Genomic DNA, 22,029 nt, shown 5'->3' with positions numbered 1-22,029 from the left:
TAACCTTTTTTGGGGTCTCCCTCTCAACTAAGTGAATCAATAATCAAAATTAATTATTTTTAAACATAAGTTGCGATAATTTATTCATCGCTAATAATTCTTTTAAATAAGAGCGGTTATCTTGGAAAAGAAAAATTTATGGCAACAGATAATTTACTTATGAAGTTGAAAAACAATGCAAATGTTAGTTAACGGCTATATAATTATAGCAAATTTCGATGTTCAGTTTGAAATACTAATAACAATATGGTGCTACGTATTGCTAATCCTCACCAGTATTAGAGTAGAGGTGATCGCTTTATTTCCCATTAAAATTTTGAAAGCCCATAAATACAAAAAACTAAGTTTAGTTTTTAGGTACAAATTGTAATGTTATAATTTACCTTGTAACTAATTGTTTTGTTTTTTTTTACAACAACAAAATATAGCAGCAGCCTTACAAAAAAGAAAAACTTAAAAATATATTTTTAAAAGGCTAAAAATGCTGACTGCAATGAATTATACAATATGTAATAAAATAAATTGATGGCGTGATTATTGTCTAAGATCAGCAAAATGTTTACATGTTCACGCTGCGTTTTTTTCGGTTTCGTCGAAATCTAGTGTGTTAAGGACATTAACATCGAGTTCTGGATCCGCATATTCCAAGATATTAAAATCATCGCCAATTTCCGATGTTAGGGATTTAAGCAGGTCATCATCATCGCCTTCGCCGAATCCTCCTAAAATATCTCCAAACCCGACATTTTCTAATTCGACTGCTGAAGACGAAATGCCTTCCTGTGATTCCGCTATTTTAATATCAAGCTGTGTTTTTCCGTCATGTTCTAAGCCTCTAATGTCTGTATGCTGGGGATTTCCACTCATACTTAACATTGGATTATTTTGCGTTAAAGCAGAATTTTGCATCAGCCCAAGTCTCAAAACATCATTTGGCATAAAGTATTCTGAGTTGGAGTTCATTAGGACCGCTTCAGAATTATTTTTTTGCAATAGATTTCTCAGCTTTTTATCTCCAACTGGTTCAGGATCAAATGAGGTAGTATGTTCCATTCGATTGTCAACAGATGGCATTTTCGATAACGATGGTGAAGCTGTATGTATAGCTGTCCTTTGCATTGTAGATTTAACTACAAGATTTTCATTAGATATTACCATTTGTTGATGTGAATTGGCGATTGATCCAATATAGCAAGGTGCTTCGTAGGAGACCCCACCTGTATACAAACAAAATTGTAACATTTAGAAATGGAACAAATTGTGTCATAGCATACAGTTGCTATATTTTCTATAACACTTTTTTGTTTGACCGACTTATTTAAGTTTAAAATCAATACTATTAATATATATTTACACTTATTGTTATTACCAAACAAATTTGATTGATCTTCCTTTGGCTTACAGGGTTGATGTTTCCAAGAGCGTCCATCATCTTGCTTTTCCAGTTTTGTAGGTTGGGTGACTTTGCACTGTTCACGTCTCTGTCGTAATGCAGACCGATTGTCCTTTGCTTTTTGTAAGAACGGTGCTTTCTTTTCGTTGCATAAAGATCGCCACCTCTTTAAAATTTGCTTGCAGCGGTCAGTCCAATTAGGATAAGACTCTTTCAGATTTGCATGCTCTGTATTAGCGTACAACACTGCCGAAATTGTTGCCATAAGTCCAAGATCTATATGAAGAAAATATTGTGTTTATTTTTATTCCATTTTTTACTATATTAATATTTACCTTCATCTTTTCGCATTTTTTCAGCTGTCTTTTGCGTGCCAACATTTATGCACTCTATGGGCTCGCTAGGCTTAGCCTCTTCGACAACTCTTTTTTCAGTTTGCAAAGGAAGTTGCGCTGTTATAGTTTGCGGTTTTGCCTGATATTGAAGCTGTGGCGACTTTGCAGTTATGTTTTGTGGCAAAACCAGTTTGCTTTGGAACTTTTGGTCATGACTCACTTGTGGCGACACAGCGTAGCTGTCCGCTAAAAGTGGCGGCTCGCTAAAATTCAATTTTGAAATTAAAATTTTAAATTAAAAATCAGATCAAAGTATAATTTACCTTATCGCAGTTTTGGTATTATCGGTTGATGCGATATAATTGATTGAAGCATTAATTTCGTCTAATTCTGGTATGCCTTGAGTAGTCTGAGAAAAGTAATTAGAAATATATAATATTAGACAATGGAGGTCAATATTTTAAATATTCTTACCAAAGTATCCATAGAATGTACAATATTGGGCGCCGAAGTATTTCTTGAAATATCTGACATATTCGAATCTGGTTGAAAGGGAATAAAGGTTTTATTACTGTTCTAGAAACTAATTTTGTACTGTTAAAAACTTACCAATCAAAGCTCCACCAGTTACAAGCTTTTTGTTTTGTTGTGCAGTTGTTGAGAATTGATTGGCAAATACGTTCTTGTTCTCGTTCAAAGTTTTTTCGACTTTAACGCATTTCAATGACTTCACTGGACTTTTATTAGCCATTTCACTCTCCGGAAGTTTTTCATTTGAATGAGTAAAGTACATTTTCATTGTGGATCCGATCTCGTCTGACGATTCTGAATCGTATGCTACCACTTCGCCAGATTCCAACAGAGGTTTCCCAAAGAAAGCTTCTTGTAAATATGCCGGATACGCTTCGATCAACTTGTTTTTCTGTTTTTTGCGTATGATTTTCTTTTTTTTATCAGCAACTAACATTGCATTTAGTTGATCAACCGAGTCGTCATTATCTTTCTTAAGTGCTCTGTTTCGAACTGAAAATCCACCGATACCCAACTTCTGAAGATTGCGTTGACGTTTTTTGCGTAAGACTTGGATACCATCATCATTAGTAGAAATGGAAAAGCCTTCTGGTATTGCAGTTTCCGTTCTATCCCAAATCATTCCATCTTTATATTTATCGCCCTGCACATCATCAGACACTGCACTTTCGTTTTGTGGATCCTTTGAATTGCCCATTGTCTGGCGCATTTTTCTTTTCCGTTTAATTTCGGTTGAAAGTGATTTGATCATGTTCAAACCATTTTCACTTAAGCATACACCATCTATCCAATGTATAGCTTCTGTGCTCTCCAAGAGTTCGTTTGTCAATCGAATATTACGATCCGCAAGCCCCATCACCTTTCCTTCTTGACCCACGTCCGCTAAAAGCTTGGATGCCGCTGAATTCTCTTCACTTAAATTTGTATTTGCATTTTGTGGCAAAATCGCTTTCGTGTTGGCGCGGCATTTCATGCACTTGTACACATTATTATCATAATATTCCATAGTGTACTGCGTGTTTATTGAATCACACAAAAAATGTGACCATTGCTCACATTGTTCACATTGAATGATCATTTCGCCATCGCTGTAGCTTTTCTTGCATATAAAACAGTTGTTTTGGCTAGCACATGGCGGGCATTCAGGCACACTCGGTTCATTGTAGTTAATCTTCTCAGTCGGATTTCGACCACATTTCTGACAGATAGTACAAAAAGAACATTTCCAATTTCCATGTGGCACCGTCTCCAAAGGCGGATTGACACAATATATATGGTAAGAAATATCACATTCATCACAAAGAAGCAAACGGGCCTCGTCATTCTTCTTGCCACAGCCCTCACAGACTGTACAATCTAAGCAACGCCAACCCTTTTGCAAAATGCCTCTCGAATGCTTGACACTGGCACAGTACGGATGATAGCATTGGCCACATTGTGCACAAGTGATTAAAACCGAATCGCTTTCAATTCCCAAAGTGCCGCACATGACACAAATGTCCTGCGAGAGAACAAACTTATCACGAGCCGAACACAATAATAATTTCTTGTCACTGGAAAGGTCTGTATCCATATTACGGCCAATGTAACGATCATTTGAGCCGCTTTGAAGAACAAGTTGGCGTCCTTTTCCTCGATTGCTGCGCTTTTTCCCTAACTGTGACATTGCTCCCATGCGGTGTAATACAAATTTGCCACCTTTGCCACGAATATTAGTTAAGCAAACCTTTTTCTTAGTGCTTGGCAATTTGAGGGGATCTTCACTGTTTACTTCAATGCAAGGCTTACCATTTAATGGTTCGATTTCCACGTGTCTTATATTAAACTGTTCTGACGTTTGCATTTCACCCAGGGATCGTTCGAGCGGGTCAACAATCTTATTGTTGCCGTTAGCTGAATTACTTTTACATAAAGGACAAATATAATCATAGTCCGGATTATATTCTTTTGTTTTGTGATAAGCAGTCAAATCAGCTTCTTCATCACATGTGCTATGAACAAATCTGAAAAGAATAATTTGGATTGAATATTTAAGTAAGACTAAGATACTATTTTCATCACTTACTTGTGACAGCAACTGCATTTAACCATTTCCTTGTAAGCTGCAGCTCTATATGCCTTTTGGCAAATTGGGCATGAAAATCCCTTGTTTCTTTGCTGATAGCACGAATCACAAATTGTATAGTGACTGTGCCAGCGAGATGAGCTACCGCCACCTGGCGTTCGAGATCCACAGTCCGTGCAAACACGACATCGCTGCAATTAAATATGTGGAAAGAAATAAGAAAAAGATCACGAAAAATATAGAAATGCACATGAATTGGGCTATCATTTCATTAAATCAATATATAACTCCAATATGTATAAATGGATTAATAATTAACTTACATTACATTTCCAGCCATATTTGGGAATCGAAGATATTACAGGTCGTAAGCATGTGGCATGATAGATCTTTTGGCATTGCTCACATTTGATGAATTTAATATCGTTCGCTTCTTGTTGTCTACAAATTTGACATTTTGTACAGCGGGCACAACTCCAACCAGATCTCGTATCTAATATTAAAGAATTTAATATAAATTTAAAAAAAAAAAAACAACAATTTATACCAAATCAATATAATTACCAGGTAAATTAGCTAGTCCAATGCAAGTGGAATGAAAATGATCTCCACATGAGCAACACATAATTAATTTTGACAGATCACCCAGTGAAGAACACGTTAAACAGCCAACATTATTTTCAGTACCTAGAAAAGACAAAAATGAATATTAATATTTATACTTATGGTATGCAATTGCTTAACTTACAAATTACTGGCACCTGGCTCAAGTGCTCTGTACAGAATACAGTGAAGCTTTCCAAGATAAGAAAACAACCGGCTGCAGTGGCACACGGCCAATGATGCATTTGTCGGCAATTCATTTTGCAAGTAATGGATGCTCCGTATTGTCCACAGAAACTGCATTTCTGTTCCAAATACTCGTTTAAATTGCTTAAAAATTGAAATACATCCTGTTCCTTGATTTGAACTTTTTTACGCAGAGTCCACATTATACACATACGATGTACATAAACAAACTCGTCATCAAAGAACACCACGGCATTTAGCAAGTCGGCATAGCCAATTTTGTCCAGCTCATAAGTGTTCTCACCGTTGCCTACATTTTTGTTTTTTAGCGCAGATTTCATTATGCGAATAATACTCTGATCCTTTTCTGTTTCAATGGATTTCCTTTCCTTGAGATCCAAAGGAACTTTTAGTTGAAACATGGTCCCTTGACCAAGACCGCTTCGCTCCCCAAGATTACATAGACAACATACTTTTCCGGGGAACTTCTCGGGAAAGTACGGTAGCTCATCTACGTTGGGAACAACAGTCTTTTCATCTATGTTTCCTAACATGTTTAGGCTCATTTTATATTGATTAACATAAGTTTAAATTCTACATATACAAACTAGAGATGAACAACATTAACAAGAATTATCGATTTTTGTAATAAGTTATTATCTGGAAGTAACTAATAGAGTACATAGCCGATATGGTAACACAACAATCTGGATGCGTTTTTATTCAATGGAAAAATTGCCGCACTCTGCGGCAAACATCGACAAACTTAGGGATATCAAAATATCAGATATATTATTATTTATATTAAAACAAATAAAAACTCTCCAGTATTAGAAGCTGTTACTTTAGGTAACAAAATATCTGTTTAAAAAAAAAGCTGACGCTATTCAGTATCATTATCATTAATTTGTTGAATGTCTAAATAGCGTCGTCATAGAATTTGTGTATGTATATATGTATGTAGACATATGTTCGAGATAACAGTTATATCAAAAATTGCTTCTTCAGTTAAGCATGTCGTGCACCTAAGGGGTCATGTAATAAATAAAATAATCTTTGTGCACAACGTAAAATGTATGTATGCAAAAGCTTAAATAGTTTACGATGGCCCTTTATCGACCCAGAGGCACTTTGGCACGTGTTATTTACGCCAAATTTCATAATGACAATTTTTTAGAGAACATAGACACACAACAGGTAAGTTCATGTTTATGCATATTTCTTTTGAAATATTAACATATAGTGATAATATATATTTTTAGTGGTATTCCTTAAATTGTGAATTACCCCAAAAATTCCAATCGAAATTTGTGGATCTTAAACAGCCTGACCCAACGACAGTACAATGGCTGGAACGGACAAAGATGTTGTCCTCAAACATTTGGCTGCATTTATGGCATGCATTGGCCAGGTCTGTTCTCCAGTTTTTTATGACACAGACCGATATCAACGGACTTCTGAAACGTGGTTCGATGTTCATTTTGTCAGAAGAGCAATTCTGTAGACTGCTGGAAGCAGGGGGATTTCGAACGAGATCTTTAAGCGAACCGGTAAATTATACCGTTATCTTATATAAACAGATACAACATTCGCCATGTTTATTTTAGATAACACTCTTGGATATTGGAGCCGGGGACGGAGAAGTCTCGTTGCGTGTGGCAAATAGTGTAAATGAACTTAGCGGCAATGCTGTTTTACAAGTATTTGCCACGGAAGCTAGTTGGACAATGCGAGAGAGGCTAAAGAAGCTGAATTTTAATGTAGTTACCGAAATACGTGAGCTGCAAAACGTAGATTTAATCTCCTGTCTAAATGTACTAGACCGCTGCTTCGATCCTTTTAAGCTTTTAGAAGATATACATGCTGCATTAGCTCCTACAGGACGAGCTGTAATTGCATTAGTTCTTCCATATATGCATTATGTTGAAACAAATACATCGCATTTACCGTTAAGGCCACTTCTGGACAATTCCAATAAGAGAAATGGCCGCGAGACATCGTTTGAGGAAGAAGCCGCGATGTTTTTGGAACTATTAGAAAATTGTGGCTTTCGCGTTGAGTCGTGGACGAAAGCTCCATATTTATGCGAAGGTGATCTTCGACAATCATTTTATTGGTTGATTGATCTTATTGTTGTAATTTCCAAAAAGCCTACAAATTGAAGTATTTTATTTTTATACTATATAATAAACTTTCCAAGCTAATTCCTATAAGCGTGACGTTTTTGAAATAGAAATTTATATTCTGTAAAGGAGCTCGTTTTCCTCCTATACGCTAGCGAATACAAGTCTTCTGTTGAATATCGTTTTCTTGATCGTAACATACAAAATTAAAAGCCCATTTTCGCTTAACTTTATCGACAAAATATTACAATTTTTATTGATATGTTGTATTAGAGTCAATCAATGAATTTGAACAGCCATTGATGTAGGCTTTATGCAACTTATTAACAAATTCCTTGTCGTTCTGAATAAGGTAAGTAAAGGCCTGCACGAATTGCGCAGAGTTAAGTGGAAAATATGGTTGCTCTGGTTCCGATTTGACGCTGGGCACATCAAACATGGTTGGCGGCATAAGCGCCGGCTTAGTATCCGGCTTGTCACCGACGAGCAGCCTTCTGAGACACTGCTCAGCTTCATCAGTTGCAATTAATGCGGAACCTGACGGTGATGATTCCTCTATGCTTTTCTCAAATTTAAGTTCACTTAGGAAAGAGTTCGGTTTGCCTACTGTATTCCGAGCCGTTGACGATGTTGTTGCCGTTAGAAATGGTGATAGCGGACATTGCGAAGAACCAACAAATTCGCCATCTCTTGTAGATGCCTCGATGGGCGTAACAGATCGCTGCTGTTTTTCTAGCTGATCTACCGAAAGAGGTTGTGGTCGATTCAAGTGAGACTCCACCGTAGCCTGCTTCGCAGACTCAAAGAACTTCATAACATTTCGCGAAGTCACGTTTTCGGGCTGAATAACTGTAGCTCCCGGCTGTGACTGGCAATTTAACTGTGCATTATATTCTTTTTGCGCCTGGCTTAGCATGTTGAATATGCTCGAGTTGCCCGGCTTCGAACATGCCAATAATGATGCCGGCTGTTGTTGTTTCTGCTGTTGTTGCCCGTTACTGGCCTTGTTTAGCAGCAAGCTATTTACCAGGCTACTGATACGATCGCACTCGTCGCTGTTGTAGAACCAGAAGCCACGGATGCGAGACCGCTCGTTGCGGTATAGCAGGAATGGTGGCTGCGATTGCAACTCCAAGCTGCCAGTTATTGGCTCCACGAATGACGTTGTGTTTAGTCGATTGTTAATGAATATGCTGTGAAATGGCTCCGCATTGCGATGGTAAATAAAAAAAGCGCCTTCAACATCCGTTTTCTCCCATTCATTTTGTTCCGAATTAAAGGTGTAAAATGCGACATGTGATGACGAGTCTACAATTTCTTTTGCGTATGGATCAATTTTCTTGATTGCCGACAAATTCATACGAGTAATGCTTTCGTCCGCCATGCTATAATATTTAAAACTATTATTGTATTCAAAGATTCAACTAGCCTCTTTTAAATGTTAGAGATGGACAATATTCGATTACTCTTAAATTATCATCAAGTACAATGGTCTTAAACAAATTACTCAAAAGAAAAATAAGGACAAGCATTCAAAAACTATTTATATGAATAAGCAATAAGAAAATAATATTGTAGATTGAGCTTAATACACATAAAAATATGCTTGTATATTTAATCGCTTATTTGACAGTGGAACCGGGTAACAGTATTAGAAATATTTAACAATATTTGCATGCCATCAATACTTTAAATAAATTCTTATTAAAATTATTTAGAAATAAAAAGCGTATGGTTATTAAAAAAGTAAAACGAAAGTAAAAAATTTAATTAAGCGTAAATGTAGACAAGTAAGTTCATGCATCAATATTTAATGTCATTTAGTAATTACTCGACACGTTACATTGTTATTTGTCTAAGTCAAAAATAAATGAAAACCTTATAAGCCATTAGCTAATAAAAAAACCAGGTCGATAGTTGGAATATTGGAAGTTAGTAACCTTTCGATTAACGGTTAGTCAGACTCTCGTAGGAAGTAACTGAATATTTATCTAATTACCAAGGGAATAGCCATACAATGCTCGATTGTGTTGATAGTTAATCGATATACTAATAGAAAAAGGCGCGAATGTACATATAGATATTTACGCACATACATATATTGTGATTATACATTGTTGTTAGCATGCAGAAGTCTATAACGTAAATATAAACAAACAAATTATAATTTATATTTTCTTAGTTTGTTATCTTTTTTCTTAATATAGCTCATTTTTTAAACCAAAAGATGAAGCTCAAAGCTTCACGAACGATGCACGGTAAGAACACAACCTATTTGCCAAAAAAAGGTAAACAAAATACTTTAAATAATTTTGCAGTAAGAAACAATCTCAATGTGCTATCATCGAGGAGAAGCCAAAAGTAGCTACACCAAAAAAAGGTATAAAAGAAGAAGACAATGAAAATACACAACCGGTGGTCGATTCTGAGAAGGAGATGATAGTGCCGTCTCCTGTTAAGGTAAAGAAAATGGAGTTAAATTCAGAAGTGACTGAAGGCGAGGGAAGTGAAACTTACGACCCATCGGATGAGCACTATCATCCAACTAATGATGCTTACTGGAAAGCACAACGCATGTAAGTTTGAATTCTACAAATAAAATTCATAATATATGGAACAGAGCGAGGTACATTAATATAGAGTTTATTTAATATACGTCTATTTTCAACTAAATAATTTGTATCTCTATTTTTAGTACACCTTACTTGGCCTTGGCCCGAACGTTTCAAGTTATTGAGGAGACAAAGGGTCGACTGAAAATGATTGATATATTGAGTAATTTCTTTTGCTCTGTAATGCTGGTTAGTCCAGAGGATTTGGTGCCGTGCGTTTACCTAAGCATCAATCAGTTAGCGCCCGCGTATGAGGGACTCGAGCTGGGCGTCGCAGAAACGACGCTTATGAAAGCAATTTGCAAGGCAACCGGCCGAAATTTGGCACATATAAAGTCACAAACACATTTAACTGGTGATCTGGGCATTGTTGCTGAGCAATCGCGCGTATCGCAGCGCATGATGTTTCGTCCGAAACCGTTGAATGTGCGCGGCGTATTCGCCAAACTGAAGGAGATCGCGAACATTTCAGGACAGGCGAAAATTACACTGGTTTACGATGTTTTCGTTGCCTGTCGCCATGCTGAGGCACGCTTCTTTATACGTTCGTTAATTGGCAAATTACGCATTGGCATTGCAGAGCAGAGCCTGCTAACAGCTCTGGCAATAGCTCTTGTCAAGCGGAATCACATAAACGATTGCAAAAGCCATAAAGTTTGTGATATTTACAAAGATGAAATAGTGGATGCAACTTTGATACTTAAAACAACATTTAGGTAAGAGTTTTAAAACTATTTCTAAGACCTATTTTTTCAACTTTTGTAATATGTTGCTCGATATCAATTGAAATATTAGGAAATTGACCGACAAGCTTAAATAACTTTTTACTTACTTTTGCAGCCAATGTCCGAACTATGATATTGTTATACCAGCATTATTGAAATATGATATTAAGGAGCTGCAAGATCGTTGCCCGATGCATCCCGGTATGCCGCTCAGGCCTATGCTCGCGCAGCCAACAAAAGGTGTTTCGGAAGTGCTGGAACGCTTTAGTGGAATGCAAATAACTTGTGAATGGAAATACGACGGCGAACGAGCCCAAATCCATTTGAACAAAGATGGAGAAATAAGTATTTTCTCGCGTAATTCTGAGAACAATACGCCAAAGTATCCAGATCTTATTGCTAGAAGCAAATCGTTTCTGAAAACCAATGTTGAGACGTATATACTGGATAGTGAGATTGTCGCCTGGGACATCGAACGCAAGCAAATTCTTCCATTTCAAATTCTTACGACACGCAAGAGGAAAAATGTTGACATCGCTGACATTAAAGTCCAAGTGTGCGTTTACATTTTTGATCTACTGTATTTCAATGGAGTTTCGCTTGTGACGAAGCCACTGTCCGAGCGTCGCAAAATTCTGATGGAACACTTTCAAGAAATCGAAGGCGAATGGAAATTCGCCACAGCCCTGGACACAAATGACATGGACGAAGTGCAGCAATTCCTAGAAGAGTCCATTAAAGGCAACTGCGAGGGTCTCATGGTTAAAACATTGGATGAAGAGGCAACTTATGAAATCGCGAAACGTTCAAGAAATTGGCTTAAATTGAAAAAGGATTACTTATCAAATGTTGGCGATTCACTGGATCTGGTGGTTATCGGTGGATATAAGGGCAAAGGACGACGCACGGGCATCTACGGTGGCTTTTTGCTGGCTTGCTACGATACAGAGAATGAAGAGTATCAGAGCATTTGCAAGATTGGAACAGGTATTTGAAAATTTAAGCTAATTTAATGCCTACATTTAATTACTTGTTAATTTATTAATACTTTTCAGGCTTTACCGATGACGATTTGCGACAACATTCAGAGTTCTTCAGCGCGCATGTAACTGGCAGTGCCAAATCATATTACAGATATGATCCTAGCTTAGAGCCGGATGCTTGGTTTGAGCCTGTTCAAGTTTGGGAAGTTAAGTGCGCTGACTTATCCCTTAGTCCGATCCATAGAGCTGCCATAGGAGCTGTTGATGCTGAACGCGGCATTTCATTACGGTTTCCTCGCTTCATTCGGATTCGGGATGATAAGAGCCCGGAAAATGCTACCGATGCGAATCAAGTGTCTCTCATGTACAACTCTCAGGATCAAGTTAAAAACAATCAAAAGTCCAGCAATCAAATGGACATTGAGAGTGATTTTTATTAATAAATGCGTAAAAGTATTTTGCAAAACTAGAAATAACAAATTCCATTTGTTATCATTTCACTGTAGAGTGTGCACTTGCGCTACTTTCAGATGATTTGGATTCACGGCGCGCTTCCTCAAAGTTGTCTTTGTTGTCTTGCGGCTTATGCTTGTTACGTCTACCAAATCTTTTATTCTTCGGTGTTTCTTCTGACACCGAAATGTCGCCTTCACTTGGAAATATGGGCGATTCTTTACAGCTTGGCGAATTATCTTCAGAGCCCACACCTACTCGAACCTTCGGTTGATATATGGCAATTGATGGACGATCCTATAAGACATTTATTTAACAATTTAATCCCATTTATTATTTATATAAATAACAAACCTTATTTCTTATACGACGTTCGTCCGCGGCTCGCGAATTGTGTCGTTCTTTATATGTATCGGTTGGTTTGTTTTTTTGATTAGTTGATACATTGCCGTGTTCGGCTTTATCAACTTCTTTTGTGTTCGCACTAGTTTCAGCACGTTCATTGCTGGCTTCAGTTTTTGCTGTCGTGTCGCTGCACGCTTCGGCAACTAGATTCGCATCCGATGTAGATTTTTTCTTTAATATAACAATATCTTTGCTTGCTTTCTGATTTTCTCTGGATGTATTGGAATTTTTGTTTGTTTGCTTTTGATTCGTGTCTTTCTCAGTTTTCTTCTTATCGCGATTCTCGCGATCTCGCACTAATTTGCGCTGTTCGTGTTCTTCGCGCCGTCGCTGATCGCGTTCAGTGCGTCGCTTAGAGCGAGCGTTCTTCACAGTTTCCTCTGAGCCTTGACCTTCCTTGTTAAATCCCTTTTTCGAATTGTTATTACCCGGCTTTTTATTATTTTCATTTCCTGGTTCTTTAGCTTTTACATTTTCTGGCTGTTCTGTAGATTTTAAAAGCTTTTGTTCTTCACGCTGCTTGCGCTTTTCTTCGTTTCGCTTTCGGAGCTCCTCGCGACGCTTTTCCTTTTTATTTGCCAAATATTGAAGCAAAGGCGTTGACTTCACCTTCTCGTCGCTTCTGCTGTCAAAATTGAAATCAATTTTTACATCACCCGAACGGTTTGCCTCTTCGCGTTCTTCGGCCAGTTTCTGTAGGAATTCCTGAAAGTGTGATTCCTTTTCAATAGTATTCACCTTGTTGTCGTGGCTTCGTGCTTTGTTTTTCAAAAACCACTGGAACGGCGCGTATTCGACTATAGCAACGTATTCGGCTCCCTTTGAATCGACAAAAACATATCCATCGAACCGATCGCGAAATTGTATAACTTCACCAATATCTTTGGGCGACATATCTATGTATGCGCGACATGTTGCTTCTTGTCCGAGCGACCAGTCTGCAGGGCAATAATAGTAGTATTCGTTTTCAGGCAATGGATCCACTTGTTCCAAAAATTCCTTCTCAGTCATTGTCGGAGGCAAATGCCGCACCACAATCTAGGGTTATTATTAATAAAAGATTTACTTATGTTCATATAAATAAATTACTGGCATTTACTTTGATTGATTGGCTTGACTTATCCTTTTTATCCCTCCGTTTATTAACTCGCTGTTTTTCCATTTTTTTTAAATATTTTATTGTTTATTATTATACTATTTAGACAATCATACGCTTTAGAGACTGAAGTAAAATTACTCATAATCGAATATGAGTCTCGATTTTTTTGACATATGTTAACAAGGTAGCGTCGTATAGAATTGGAACAGTGATATGTGAGACACGAGGCAATAGCAATGTTTATTATGAAGAAAATAACTTAAAAGATTTTACAATACAACCTCTTATATTATCACATCCAAAAACAGTAATTTAAACAATGGAAAAATGTCTTAAGTATAAACACAATAAATAAGTAAATGACACGGCAAAGGGAAATCTAACTGTTAAAAAGCTTGGCTGACCAGAACACAATATTTATTTGTATTAACTCATACAGTCAGGTTTAAGCTCTGCTGAAATGTTTGATTATTCACGATGCATTTGTTATATAGCTGTAACCCAGCTTAGCACATTAGCCATAAAAGCTTATAAGCGCTTTACTTTGTCTTCGACAATAATTTGTAATAAAATTATTTATACAGATATTTATTTATATATGACTAAGCACGTAAATGTATTGCGGTTGTAGGTCGATATTACTGCATCGGAGGAGTTAGGAAAGTCAAGATAGAGACGGAAAATAATGATGATGGTGACGCCAGATCGTATGGTAGCCAAGCCAAGCATTTGCTAAGTCCATAGTTATTAGCTTGCAGGGATTTTACAAGTAGTTCAAAAAAAGTTACTAAAATGTAGAAAAAACAAAAAAAAATATATATATATATATATATATATATATATATATATATATATATATATATATATATATATATATATATATACAATGGCGTAGGCATTAATTTATACAAATACATTTAAATTTGAGCTTGCTAGCTTTTGTATATTAGTAGATCGTGTCGTATACACGGATGGTCAGGAGGACCTTGATTCGAATCAAGGTTAAATATGCTCTAAGCTTACTTTTCCTATTGCACCCAATCTTTAAGTCATTTTACCGCTAGCACTCTTATACATTTCCAAATAAAAATTTTATACCTAGGAGCGGATGGAATATATAAACTAATATATATATATATATAAACTAAGTAAGATTTTGTAATATGTAATATACTCTCCATATGCATATTAATATGCGTTTGCTTTTCGTACAGTGTATGGTGTAATTGGAAATATTCCCACCCCCAAAAGCATTGTGAGATTTTAAGCACCGCCCCCAAATGCGGTGGATGACATCTTCTCTCTCTTTCGTTTTATGAATCGAATGCATCCTTTTTCGTCCAAAGGATGGATGGATAAGACAATCGTAACAGTAATTTTTTATTTAAGCACAGTTAAAATGTTGTAGTTCCTGTGCGGTTTCGAAATGATTTATTTTATAACAATGTGATTGCTGGCGAGAATTTATTATATAATTAGTGTCGCGTTTTCTAGCTTGTGAAAACCACCGATTCAATGCAATGGAATTTTCATTTTTGAACAAAACAAGCTATGATAAAGATTGTATATATAATTCAAATACCCAATTGCACAATTCGAATACAAGTGCCGGAATTTCGGTGGCTAATCATATGAGTCATTATAATCTGATAATTGACTCCAGCTATAAGTTAAGGGCCAACGAGAACGTTATAAGAAACACTTTGAATCAAGATACAAATATATTTTTTTCGAAAATAACGAATGTGGCTGAGTTTTATCCCGGAACACATAATATTACGTCCTATAATTCCGGTAAGTTACACTTATTTTTACTAATCGTAAGCAGAGAATTACGAGTGAAGCTTAAGAATTTCGATCCTCAAGTGTGCGAATAATGCTAAGCAAGAAATCGCCACTACCATATAAACCCTTTCTCATTCTACCATTAAAGATAATCAAGCTACTTTTACCTAGGCAAGTAGACATATGCATATTATATGGGGGCCCTTTGAATTTTTTCTATGAAAGCTTAATTCTGGATGCAGCATAAAACACATACGACCATTATCGTGTCTGCCTGACTACAAAATACCCTTAATCCTGCCCGAAACTTAGTTCTGCTTTTTCGACTATTTTTCTTCTTTAAAGAATTCCATACTTAAGGAATTGGCATACTGTTAGGCTTTATATGTTTGTACTTGAAAAATTAAAAGCTTACAATCCTTTAGACGAGTCTATATAACCGTTAATACCCTTTTGCCACATTTAGAACTGTTGAGTGTGCTTGGCTACTCTTAACTATCAAGCATTCGTTGCGATTTTTGGTGGTTGGTATGCAGCATCAGGACTTCGACGGCTTGCTACGTCTTGGCTTCTTAGTAGGCGATACGATAATCGGTTGCTTTCCAGCTTAACGCTAACTTCTCGTGTCAAGCAATACTTAACTTTACTATCTATATCAAAGGGCTATCAACAATTTGTGTAGCATACGATTCTATTTTATTCGCAAGACCTTAAATTGAGTAATGAAGAAGGTCGGAGACTGTGTAAGATTTCCTATTCTAAAGGAAGTTTGGCCAATTGAATATAGGCTGCAAATGAAATAAACATGCATCTCTATAATCAATATATATACATTAGCTATCTATATTTAATAAGTATCAGAAACTTCATTCGTTTTATCAATGTCCACACGCCTTCAGATTTCTACTTAAGGCCAAAATCTTAAAGCAATTAAACAGCGAAAGCATTTCTTTATTTCATTTAGGCTATCAGCTCAAATATACAGACGAATGTTCAAGTTTAAATGACAAGTCAAAACAGAGACGAATACGCACAACCTTTACATCAAATCAGCTAAATGAACTTGAGAAGATATTTTTGGAAACGCACTACCCAGATATATACACAAGAGAGGAAATCGCGTCAAAGCTACATTTAACGGAGGCGCGCGTGCAGGTAAATTTAACGCAAACTTCAAATAGGCATACTTTAATATATGTATAACATCAAATATTTCGCAATTAATACACAATTTGGGTGAGATCCGTATGAAATTTATAGCTTGTGAGAAGAATTTTAAAGGAATGTACATGAGGGAGAGGGGCAAACTGAAGTTAAAGTTCAGATAATTGTGTGTCGAAAGCATAATAAAAAGGTGAAAGGATAGATGAAGAGAAAGTTCCTTGATATGCGCTAGATCTTGGTGTGCTGGAGAACAGGCCTTGGCTGGTGCTTGGGTCTAAGCCTGGGTCTGCCTATGCAGATTGCTTTCGATTTTGATGGATGGGATAATGCACCGGACCTTTTGTGAATATAAAATGTATTTGCTTATTTCTTATTCCTCAAATACATATATTCCTGAACTGAATTGGATTATGACATATCCACCCGCATGTCCAACACTTGCTCCGTCTGTAAGTCAGATCGCAGACTATAAAATTTGTACTGGTAACCGGTAAGCGGAAGAGGAAGCGATTCAATCTGTCGAGAATATTTACATATAGATATATATATATATATATTAATCGATAATATGTGATCGATATACCAAATAAAAATAAAGTCAATATATTTAAAAGCTTTCTTCATTAACAGAAATAGAAATATGAAGTCTTTGGTAAATGAAAACTAATATTGATTCGTCTGCAATATCTTTCTAGGTTTGGTTCCAGAATCGTAGAGCCAAGTTCCGCAAGCAGGAAAGACATGCTGTTTATATTATGAAAGATAAATGCAGCAAAATAGAAGGCCGACACGATGCGGTATCTGGGACCCAATGTTATGATCTCTCTATTCCCGAAACACAAAATTTATGCCAAAAAAAATGTTTTTATGATCAAATATAGAACATAAAGTTTATACAAAATCTAACAGCAAAGCGTGTCTATCGCTTGATTAAGCGATCATTATTGAGGTTACTCGCACTAAGTTTTGATGTAGAATCAGCAAAACTTACCAGGTTGCTGACTTCCCCTCAATAGAAAATATATCTTCTATATCTTAACTACGACCAGCTTAAAACAAAATTATTTGCAACAGTAAAAACAACAAATTTTTATTTTAAACTAAAATTTTCAGGTAATCAAATAGGAAATACACCAGAAAACTTAGCGTTAATATCCGAAAGTCTGTGCCAGCTATACAAGATCCAGATGTTATGATGGTGGTCAGATTCTGGGAATAACCATCAAAGGTCACAACACATTTGTGGGCGTCCATATCGTCGTCGTCGTCGTAGATGGCCGCGATGGTCGTTGCATTGAAATATCCGTCCTCATTTTGCTGTGGATCATTGGCAACCACCTTGACAATATCATCGTCTTCCGAACTAAAATAGTTTGATATATGATTAGCACTATATTTGGGAAATATAATCTCTTTCGGGCTAGTACTCACGTAATAATTATTGTGGGTCTCGGGAAGACATTGGTCACCGTGCACTCCAATTGAGTTTCATTTTGTATCTTATAGCGATACATGTTCAGCGTATAGTTGCGCACATCTATCACCTGTACGGTCTGGTGTTTGGTAATCGTCTCGGACCTCGTTTGTACCACACACTTGTAGTCTCCAGTGGAGCTGATTGAAGGATTGATTAGAGCCAGCGCACTATATTGCTTATTTGGATCCGTTGAGCTCTCATACGAGCTGTCCACATCATTCTTAAATTCAGGCTGGAATCAAGTTGTATATAAAAGATATAGATTAGTATTGAAGCATGATGAGTATTGAGTATTGAGTACTTACAATGGGCGCCGGATGTGATCCGCGTATCCACTGGTAAATGGTTTTTTCATTTCTGAACCACTTTACTGTTAGAAATGATGCTGAATCATTCACATTATAATCACATTCCAATATAGTTGGCTCCATATCATCGTTCTCCAGAACCAGAAACTTTGTTTCCCCATCGATTTTGACTGGCAGACATAGTATGCCTGAAAAAGGGAAACAAGCTCAAATCATGAGGAAAAAGTTTTTAAGAGATTTCTTATGAATTTTAAATTATTTTAAGTTTTGCCTTGATAATTTAGATAGATAAAACCTGTTTTAATATGACTGAGTTTAATAATATCTAACACCCTATTCAGCAGAGAAAGAGAGAGAGAGATAGAGAGGGGCAGAGGGAGGGGCAGAGAGAGAGAGGCAGAGAGAGGGGCAGAGAAAGAGAGAGAGAGAGGCATAGAAATTTCGGAATGTTAAGGAAAGCAAATCTTAACATTCCGAAATTTCTATGAATATTCCCATTTTTCGCTGATATATTTGTTGTTGTTCATAAATCAGCTTAACTTTTGGTGAATTGACATCTTCTGTGACATTTAAAATTATGTTGATGTTAATGTTTTTTTTTTGCAAAATTTAATTGAACCAGTCGCGATTTATGCTCCGAGTCTTACGTAAAATTCCAAAAATAATTCATGTTGACATTTTCAATATATATTCCAAACACTTGGCCATGATTTTATATAGACTTTTATGTCTGCTAATTACACAGGCCAACATAATTCAGTTAACTAGAAGTTGATAACAAGCTTAATGCAGGAATAACTGAGCTACAAATAAATTTTAATTAATTAATTAATTAATTAAATTAATTATTTAAAAAAAATTTATATATACGAATAAGTTTAGTCTGATAATTTCTTAGTTTTATTTTCAACACAAGTTTGTTGGCCTGTGTTATTGACTAAATTATTATTATATAAATTTGTTTACATTCACATCAAAAGCCATTTTAAGGTCACGCCATTCTCATTCTACGAAATTAAAGAAATCTAAGTCTTTTTCCTAGAGAAGCTTATGAGTAACATTTTGCCCTGCGTGGACACTGACAAGTCAAATAAATCTTACAAATCTATAGTTTCTATATATTATAAAAAGCAATCCTCTTCCTTCCAATTAAGGAACGAGTTTTTCTCATCTAAAAAAAAAACATCTAAAAGCGATATATTCCAGGCTGAGTTTTTTTAAGGTTTTAAACAAAGCTTAATCTTACTTTGTTTATTTGAATTTATTTTGCAACTAACGAAGTGTATTACTAGCACTTTCCAAATAAGTTTTCCATAGTCAAACATCAAGCTCTGCGTATCTGAGTCTAAAGTCGTTCGAGCGCGCAGAAAGTGTCTAAATTAGCAACTTTCGCCCAACCGTTTTCCGCCTGGTCTATACTACGCCATCTTAGAAACATGTGTTTATTTTTGTTGAATCGAATAATTTAAACTTTGTGGGCATCCATATACCATTTACCACCCATGGACTCATATAGCCGAAAATCAAATTAGAGCTTTCAAAAGAAATTTTAAAATTTCATTCTACGTTTTAGTATATAAACAAAAAAGTTTATATTCAGAAGTTTTTAAGACTTTTCACATTTGGGCACATAATCCATGGCATATATTAATCCTAAGGTCGCAGATTTTTGAAAGTTTTCAAATTCTTGATCACTTTTATTTTATTACTATTTTATTTATTTTTATTATTTTTTTTTATTTTCTTTATTTTAATTATATTTTTTATTTTCTATTATTTATTATTTTATTTTATTTATTGTTTATTTATTAAATATTTATTATTATTATTTTTTTTATTTTTAGATTTTGTGTTTATTTTTCTATATTTTTAAGTGTAGAGCACAGTCGAAAAAGTTAAAAAAATTCTCAAGTATTTTTGAGTTTTCAGAAACTTTTAGTATTGTTTAAAAAACTGCACGATTCAGTGCACACGCGTCATATACACACATTAAAACTGCACCGAGATCCTGTTACTATAACGATCTTATATATTATATATACACACATGCAAACGCGCGTATTAAAGATATATGTGCGAATTATATGGGCAAATATATATGCAATAATTTTTTGTATACGAAGAGATGATTTCATTTCTTAATTTATAAATAGTTTCAAGTGCTCCACGTTTATGCGAGCAGAGCAGAGCGAGGAGCACACCTGACGTGAACCGTTACCTTTCAAAATCGTCGACGTAACAATAACAAAGGCTAGCAAAAATTGCATTTTTAGAGTTGTAACACAGCAGAAAGAGTATTAGATATATTTTATATTTATGTATATATATATCTTGTCTATATATATGTTTATTTCACTATTTTAAATACTGCAGCTGAACCGTACGCTGAGCATGGTCAAATACAATTGTCTGATATATCACAACTGAACGTTTGTCGAGCGTGGCATACGCATAGGCAACATTCAACTGTATATACGCACACATGCATATGCATATGCGTATACATATACGCGGTGGCCTATGTGTGTGTGTAGCGCGAAACCGTCAACAGCTCGCAGCAGAGAGTCGAAAAGAAAAACAACCCACCCAGCGGACCAACAACGAATGGTTTCTATCTGTTCCGGCTTTTGCCTCTTTTTGATCGTGTGTTATACTATAGCACACTTGTGCATGGGCACGTGTGTGTATGTGTGAGCATATGTGTTTGGGAGAACGTCTGCTCATTATTAACATGTGTGTGTGTGTCTAAAAGTGCTGCAGCCCGTGCCACTTGTATGCTTGCTGCTATGTATGTATGTATGTATCTGCAGCTGGCATATGTGAGTGAGTGAGTGAGGGGTGGAAAGCCTTTCTGCTCCGTTGCTTTTTGGCCTAAGTTAACTACCTTTTAACAGTCAGTTTTGCTGTTTGGTATCTCCTTTGTATTAACATGCAACTAGAACTCTATTTGTATGTAAGTATGCATGCTTGCTTGTTCAAACAAAGTGCAATCTAAAATGCATTTTAGCATATATTTATATTAGATTACATACGTACATACATACAGATTCATACATACATACACATATGAAAGTAAGAAAATGCAAAAACGTCTGCCAAAACTGAATCTGCCTTTGACATACTTTTTCTTTTGTATGTTTTTATGCTATGTTTACAAATTAACATATATATGTTCATATATACAGTAAATATATATTCAGAATATCATAATGCAATTTTGATCTACAGTAATTAAGTTAACTGTGCCAAACAAAAAGTATGTAAAGAAAAGGTAAGTAAGTTATCAATTAATTTAACTATATTTATATATATTATATTTATGTATATATATTTGTAACCTACGTATAAATATTTAAACTTTTAGTACAGACTGCACCAAGCTATGGCTATAATATAAGTGGAGCATTGTCCTGCTGCAGAACTGAAAGACTGCACGATCAATTAACCACCAAAACAGTCCAAATTTGTTCATTTAAATTATTCAAATATTTACCCTTTGCCAGGTCCTTATCAACAGAAACAAAGCCTACCAAGCTATCGTAAGCAGCCCTCCCCCAACACAATTCAAAACCCTTTCAAATACACGTAATTTCTGAAATTCTTTTACAATGCTTCAGTCATGATACCCACTAAACACTTAAAATTTAAATTTAAATTGGCGCCATTGGATAACCATAACAGCTGTGCCATAGTTTTGAATTCATCGATTAGCTTCTTTTAGGAAACATCGATAACAAACATCGGCACGCAACACTGCGATGATGTGACATCTCTATGTTCAA

General features: G+C 35.8%; 7 protein-coding genes across 8 annotated transcripts; 3 read left to right on the top strand and 4 right to left on the bottom strand.

Moving 5' to 3' along the window:
• Nucleotides 1-488: 488 nt before the first annotated feature.
• Nucleotides 489-5,739, bottom strand: LOC111600111 (histone-lysine N-methyltransferase 2C). Of its 2 annotated transcripts, none has more exons than XM_023316073.2 (10): nt 5,073-5,739; nt 4,889-5,011; nt 4,648-4,817; nt 4,325-4,515; nt 2,338-4,262; nt 2,203-2,270; nt 2,052-2,137; nt 1,729-1,991; nt 1,370-1,669; nt 489-1,217 (listed from the first exon to the last, which is right to left on the bottom strand). In XM_023316073.2, the coding sequence occupies exons 1-10, from the start codon at nt 5,677-5,679 to the stop codon at nt 568-570; spliced, it is 4,383 nt and encodes a 1,460-aa protein (XP_023171841.2). In that variant the 5' UTR covers nt 5,680-5,739; the 3' UTR covers nt 489-567. The 2 variants fall into 2 exon arrangements, with proteins under 2 accessions (XP_023171841.2, XP_023171843.2); XM_023316075.2 differs by having other exon boundaries at nt 1,403-1,669.
• A 332-nt stretch (nt 5,740-6,071) lies between these two features.
• LOC111600037 (methyltransferase-like protein 9) lies at nt 6,072-7,348 on the top strand. Its single transcript, XM_023315955.2, has 3 exons — nt 6,072-6,310; nt 6,376-6,663; nt 6,721-7,348. Exons 1-3 carry the CDS (start codon nt 6,218-6,220, stop codon nt 7,273-7,275), a joined length of 936 nt encoding a protein of 311 aa, XP_023171723.1. The 5' UTR covers nt 6,072-6,217; the 3' UTR covers nt 7,276-7,348.
• Nucleotides 7,349-7,474: 126 nt separating this feature from the next.
• On the bottom strand, nt 7,475-8,700 carry LOC111600036 (mRNA-decapping enzyme 1A). Its single transcript, XM_023315954.2, has one exon. The coding sequence runs from the start codon at nt 8,618-8,620 to the stop codon at nt 7,490-7,492; it is 1,131 nt and encodes a 376-aa protein (XP_023171722.2). The 5' UTR covers nt 8,621-8,700; the 3' UTR covers nt 7,475-7,489.
• A 528-nt stretch (nt 8,701-9,228) lies between these two features.
• LOC111600114 (DNA ligase 1) lies at nt 9,229-12,014 on the top strand. Its single transcript, XM_023316077.2, has 6 exons — nt 9,229-9,378; nt 9,444-9,494; nt 9,555-9,812; nt 9,932-10,564; nt 10,689-11,560; nt 11,629-12,014. The coding sequence occupies exons 1-6, from the start codon at nt 9,362-9,364 to the stop codon at nt 11,994-11,996; spliced, it is 2,199 nt and encodes a 732-aa protein (XP_023171845.2). The 5' UTR covers nt 9,229-9,361; the 3' UTR covers nt 11,997-12,014.
• Nucleotides 12,015-12,044: 30 nt separating this feature from the next.
• On the bottom strand, nt 12,045-13,645 carry LOC111600115 (regulator of nonsense transcripts 3B). The gene is made up of 3 exons (XM_023316078.2): nt 13,514-13,645; nt 12,364-13,452; nt 12,045-12,306 (listed from the first exon to the last, which is right to left on the bottom strand). Exons 1-3 carry the CDS (start codon nt 13,574-13,576, stop codon nt 12,049-12,051), a joined length of 1,410 nt encoding a protein of 469 aa, XP_023171846.2. The 5' UTR covers nt 13,577-13,645; the 3' UTR covers nt 12,045-12,048.
• A 1,331-nt stretch (nt 13,646-14,976) lies between these two features.
• LOC111600142 (paired mesoderm homeobox protein 2B) lies at nt 14,977-17,343 on the top strand. Its single transcript, XM_023316118.2, has 3 exons — nt 14,977-15,307; nt 16,263-16,453; nt 17,158-17,343. The coding sequence occupies exons 1-3, from the start codon at nt 15,034-15,036 to the stop codon at nt 17,341-17,343; spliced, it is 651 nt and encodes a 216-aa protein (XP_023171886.1). The 5' UTR covers nt 14,977-15,033.
• A 200-nt stretch (nt 17,344-17,543) lies between these two features.
• Nucleotides 17,544-20,700, bottom strand: LOC111600110. The gene is made up of 4 exons (XM_023316072.2): nt 20,466-20,700; nt 18,245-18,435; nt 17,894-18,171; nt 17,544-17,825 (listed from the first exon to the last, which is right to left on the bottom strand). Exons 1-4 carry the CDS (start codon nt 20,512-20,514, stop codon nt 17,558-17,560), a joined length of 786 nt encoding a protein of 261 aa, XP_023171840.1. The 5' UTR covers nt 20,515-20,700; the 3' UTR covers nt 17,544-17,557.
• Nucleotides 20,701-22,029: the final 1,329 nt, after the last annotated feature.

This window comes from Drosophila hydei, unplaced genomic scaffold (assembly GCF_003285905.1).
Source record: "Drosophila hydei strain 15085-1641.00,03,60 unplaced genomic scaffold, DhydRS2 tig00008130-arrow-arrow-pilon, whole genome shotgun sequence".
In the NCBI taxonomy this organism is placed as follows: domain Eukaryota; kingdom Metazoa; phylum Arthropoda; class Insecta; order Diptera; family Drosophilidae; genus Drosophila; species Drosophila hydei.
Note: the sequence above shows the minus strand (reverse complement) of the source record. Positions and strands in the feature narration are given on the sequence as shown.

Bases quoted from the DNA above. Each gene is read 5' to 3' on its own strand.
- LOC111600111 (XM_023316073.2), bottom strand. From the start codon at position 5,679: ATGAGCCTAAACATGTTAGGAAACATAGATGAAAAGACTGTTGTTCCC. The intron at 1,992-2,051 runs GTAAATTATACT...ATTGAATTTTAG, and splicing joins AATACCAAAACTGCGATAAG to CGAGCCGCCACTTTTAGCGG. The intron at 1,670-1,728 runs GTAAATATTAAT...TTCTTCATATAG, and splicing joins AAAAATGCGAAAAGATGAAG to ATCTTGGACTTATGGCAACA.
- LOC111600037 (XM_023315955.2), top strand. From the start codon at position 6,218: ATGGCCCTTTATCGACCCAGAGGCACTTTGGCACGTGTTATTTACGCC. The intron at 6,311-6,375 runs GTAAGTTCATGT...ATATATTTTTAG, and splicing joins AGAACATAGACACACAACAG to TGGTATTCCTTAAATTGTGA. The intron at 6,664-6,720 runs GTAAATTATACC...TGTTTATTTTAG, and splicing joins CGAGATCTTTAAGCGAACCG to ATAACACTCTTGGATATTGG.
- LOC111600036 (XM_023315954.2), bottom strand. From the start codon at position 8,620: ATGGCGGACGAAAGCATTACTCGTATGAATTTGTCGGCAATCAAGAAA.
- LOC111600114 (XM_023316077.2), top strand. The intron at 9,495-9,554 runs GTAAGAACACAA...ATAATTTTGCAG, and splicing joins AGCTTCACGAACGATGCACG to TAAGAAACAATCTCAATGTG. The intron at 10,565-10,688 runs GTAAGAGTTTTA...TTACTTTTGCAG, and splicing joins ATACTTAAAACAACATTTAG to CCAATGTCCGAACTATGATA.
- LOC111600115 (XM_023316078.2), bottom strand. From the start codon at position 13,576: ATGGAAAAACAGCGAGTTAATAAACGGAGGGATAAAAAGGATAAGTCA. The intron at 13,453-13,513 runs GTAAATGCCAGT...TAATAACCCTAG, and splicing joins AGTCAAGCCAATCAATCAAA to ATTGTGGTGCGGCATTTGCC. The intron at 12,307-12,363 runs GTTTGTTATTTA...AATGTCTTATAG, and splicing joins AACGTCGTATAAGAAATAAG to GATCGTCCATCAATTGCCAT.
- LOC111600142 (XM_023316118.2), top strand. From the start codon at position 15,034: ATGGAATTTTCATTTTTGAACAAAACAAGCTATGATAAAGATTGTATA. The intron at 15,308-16,262 runs GTAAGTTACACT...TATTTCATTTAG, and splicing joins TATTACGTCCTATAATTCCG to GCTATCAGCTCAAATATACA. The intron at 16,454-17,157 runs GTAAATTTAACG...ATATCTTTCTAG, and splicing joins TAACGGAGGCGCGCGTGCAG to GTTTGGTTCCAGAATCGTAG.
- LOC111600110 (XM_023316072.2), bottom strand. From the start codon at position 20,514: ATGCAATTTTTGCTAGCCTTTGTTATTGTTACGTCGACGATTTTGAAA. The intron at 18,436-20,465 runs GTAACGGTTCAC...TCCCTTTTTCAG, and splicing joins TACGTCGACGATTTTGAAAG to GCATACTATGTCTGCCAGTC. The intron at 18,172-18,244 runs GTAAGTACTCAA...ACTTGATTCCAG, and splicing joins GATCACATCCGGCGCCCATT to CCTGAATTTAAGAATGATGT.